General features: G+C 37.5%; 1 protein-coding gene across 1 annotated transcript; it reads left to right on the top strand.

The window, feature by feature from the left end:
- Positions 1-676: 676 nt before the first annotated feature.
- LOC108166065 (ladderlectin-like) lies at positions 677-1,655 on the top strand (the record flags this gene model as incomplete). Its single annotated transcript, XM_017303618.1, has 4 exons — positions 677-808; positions 924-1,009; positions 1,167-1,249; positions 1,559-1,655. Coding segments are annotated over 4 exons (398 nt in total), but the record flags the coding sequence as incomplete, so codon positions are not given.
- Between the last annotated feature and the right edge of the window lie 1,351 nt (positions 1,656-3,006).

The following is a 3,006-nucleotide window of genomic DNA, read 5'->3' as shown; positions in this document are numbered from 1 at the left end:
CATACATCTTCTTGTAGTATACTTTATTAAAACAACGCATACTTTGTCTTCAGACTATTTAATGGACTTATCTTAACCCTTTCATGCATGAATTATGATCTTTTGTGTCAGGATTTTTTCCAATTTTTTTAATTTTCTTGAGGCATAAAAAAGGTAGGAAAAGAAAACTATATTTTTTTAGGTGATCAATTGTAATTTTCTCCAAATTCAAAGTTATTTGAAAAATACATAAGTAGTATTGTTCTTTAGGGGTTATCTGATGTCACTTTTTTTTTTTTTTTTACCTGCAAGACTCGTCTACAGTAGGAGGGACCGGGTCGGCATGCTGTTTGGTCTGTCGGCCATATTGGATTTAACAAAAGTAGTTCCTTGTATTTGAGGCTGATGGCCAGTAGTTAATAGTGTTTTTTATGATGCATTAGTGCTCACTTAACAGGTCTGTGTTCATTTATAACATAAAAACCCACAAGAAGTACAAGAAAATGGCTTTTAGATAGCTGTCCACTGTAGTGACCACTATGCATAAAATGGTTAAAATGTCTCCACTGCTCCTTGCAGTGGATCAGTTTTGGTTTGCACAAGTATCACTGTTGTCATTAACGGATTTGTGGCATCATTTTGATGTTATGGCATAAAATAAGGTCTTTATAAAACCAATGCCACATGCACCTGATCTGAACTCTGCATATGTTCATCAGATCAAGTTGACTTGCAGCAGAGATCTATTTATTGTCCTTCTGGCTGGACTCTGATCAAGAATCGTTGTTTCCGCTACGTTTCCAGACGCATGAGTTGGGCAACAGCTGAGGTGATTTCCGAACACATTGTATTCTTATTTTTTTTTTTGGTTTCTTTTATTTCACAGTTCTTCTGTAACAAAGTCCAACTACTTCTTCAGCTAATTGTTGCGTGTTTATCTGTAGAAAAACTGTCTGGCCATGGGGGCAAACCTCGCATCAGTAGATGATAAACGAGTACCGTCGAATTCAGGCTCTGATAGTAAAAGCAAGTAGTCAGTCCAAATCCACATGGCTTGGAGGCTCTGATGCACAGCAGGTATTTTTGCCAGCACACTTTATTTTTTAAGTATTTTGTGAAACATTGAATGAAACTTATCTGCTGAACTTTGTCTTGCAGGAGAAGATTTGGTTTTGAAACGATGGAAGACCAATGATTTACACAAACTGGTGTCTGAAAGAACCTAATAATTATAGAGGAAAACAGCACTGTTTGCAGATGAACTGGACAGGTAAAGCCAAATACCACACAGGTCTGTTCTTTCAGGTTGCATCAGGACTCGTTTGCTGGTTTTCTAAACATCTTAGTTTAACTGTAAACTCAGCTACTGAATTAACAGCACAAGCATAAAAAGSCAAAATGTTTTAGTTGATCAACCTTTTCAATAATTTTTTTGATATAGATGGTTTTTATTAAGTGATTTATTTTCTTGCTCCTGGATAAAAAGTGCTGCCTGTGTTTTACTTTAGTTGTGTATTCTTAGTTCTGTTCCCTTTGAGTCTTTGCGGTGTTCTSTCTCTTTACCCTTAATTGTTCGCAGATGTGTCTTGTTCCCTGATTACCCTCCATGTGTATTTAATCCCACCTGTTRTCTTGGTCTCTTGCTGGATCCTTGTCTACTGTCGAGTGTTGTCATAGTGAGTCAGATTGTCGTACGTCTCGGTTATTTAGTGATGGGCAAATTAAGCCTCATGAAGCAATGAAGAATCCCAACCCTTTGCCAAAAGGTTTATTACTCGCTGCTTCATTCATCACTCACTAGTGACATCTGCTGGTGAAACTGTAACAACCTTGTCACTCAGATAATACTTCCAAAAATTTGTAAATGCAATATTGTCCCCAAGTTTTCATCAAACTCATGTTTAGTAACTTCTGTTACTAAACTCCGCCATGACAATTAAATATGAAGCCATATTTAATTGTCATGTTTTAATTATTAAAATGATTTGTAGCAATCTAATCCTTGSMAWYMRKKGKTKKTKGGKTTTYYTYWTMCGTCATAGACGGATTAGACAAAGACATTTGATGCTTTAGTGTCTTGGGAGTGMAGTGCCTGTTGGGACGTTCACTTTTTCTTGGATTTATAATTGACTCTGATCCCTTATATTTAGCTACATGTTGAATTTTAGTTCTGCAACAGRATTAAATATGTYTCTGCTGTGCAACACTGATATATCGTTGCTAATCAGACTACAAATAATAGTGGAACTTTGCAGAAATTGGGAGGTGGAGGGTTAATTATTCTCTAAGAAGAATTTTATTGTGAGGATCATCTCAAAGTTTTCCCAGATGCCAGARATTTTCCTCTTGCTGGCTCCATTTCAGAAAATTAATCAAGTTTACTTGTGTAGCACATTTCAGCAACAATGCAGTTCAAAGAGATTTACATCATAAAATCACAAAAATATAGTTATAAAAAAAACATAATCTACAATTGAGAAAAGCAGAAACAAACATTACATTTTGATGAGTGCCATCATCAATACACATCAAATATATGTCGGTCAATGTTCATTTTATTTTGGCCACTGAAGACAAATATTCTCCCCTGATGCTCGACTAAATGGACAACAACCCATGAAGCAGCGCGGCTCATCGCGTTTTTATTTTGAAAACCGACACGCACAATGAAGCAGTCACGTGAAATGTGAGGCTTCGTTTGGTGCCAGTCAAGTGGTTTTCAGCAAGACAACACAAGCCTTGAAGCGGGGTTTACATCTGTCACGCCCCCTTTTTACTCTGTACACGCCTCGAAGCCAGGATTCAGTTGCCCATCACTATTAGTTTGCCGTCACAGTCAAACTGATAAGTCCTGTATCGGCGTCAGCTCTCATCTCAGTCCGTGTTTAGATCAGTTGCTACCAGTGACTAGCATTAGCTTTGTAAATGTATCTAATATCGTCTAGGTCTGGAAAAGGTTATGAACAGAACAAGAGGATCAACACAGAGGAGTCGGGTCATAGAATCCTGCAGAGTGACGGGCATCCA

This window comes from Poecilia reticulata, unplaced genomic scaffold (assembly GCF_000633615.1).
Source record: "Poecilia reticulata strain Guanapo unplaced genomic scaffold, Guppy_female_1.0+MT scaffold_939, whole genome shotgun sequence".
Classification (NCBI taxonomy): Eukaryota; Metazoa; Chordata; class Actinopteri; order Cyprinodontiformes; family Poeciliidae; genus Poecilia; species Poecilia reticulata.
The sequence above is the reverse complement of the archived record's forward strand: the minus strand, read 5'-3'. Positions and strand labels throughout refer to the sequence as shown.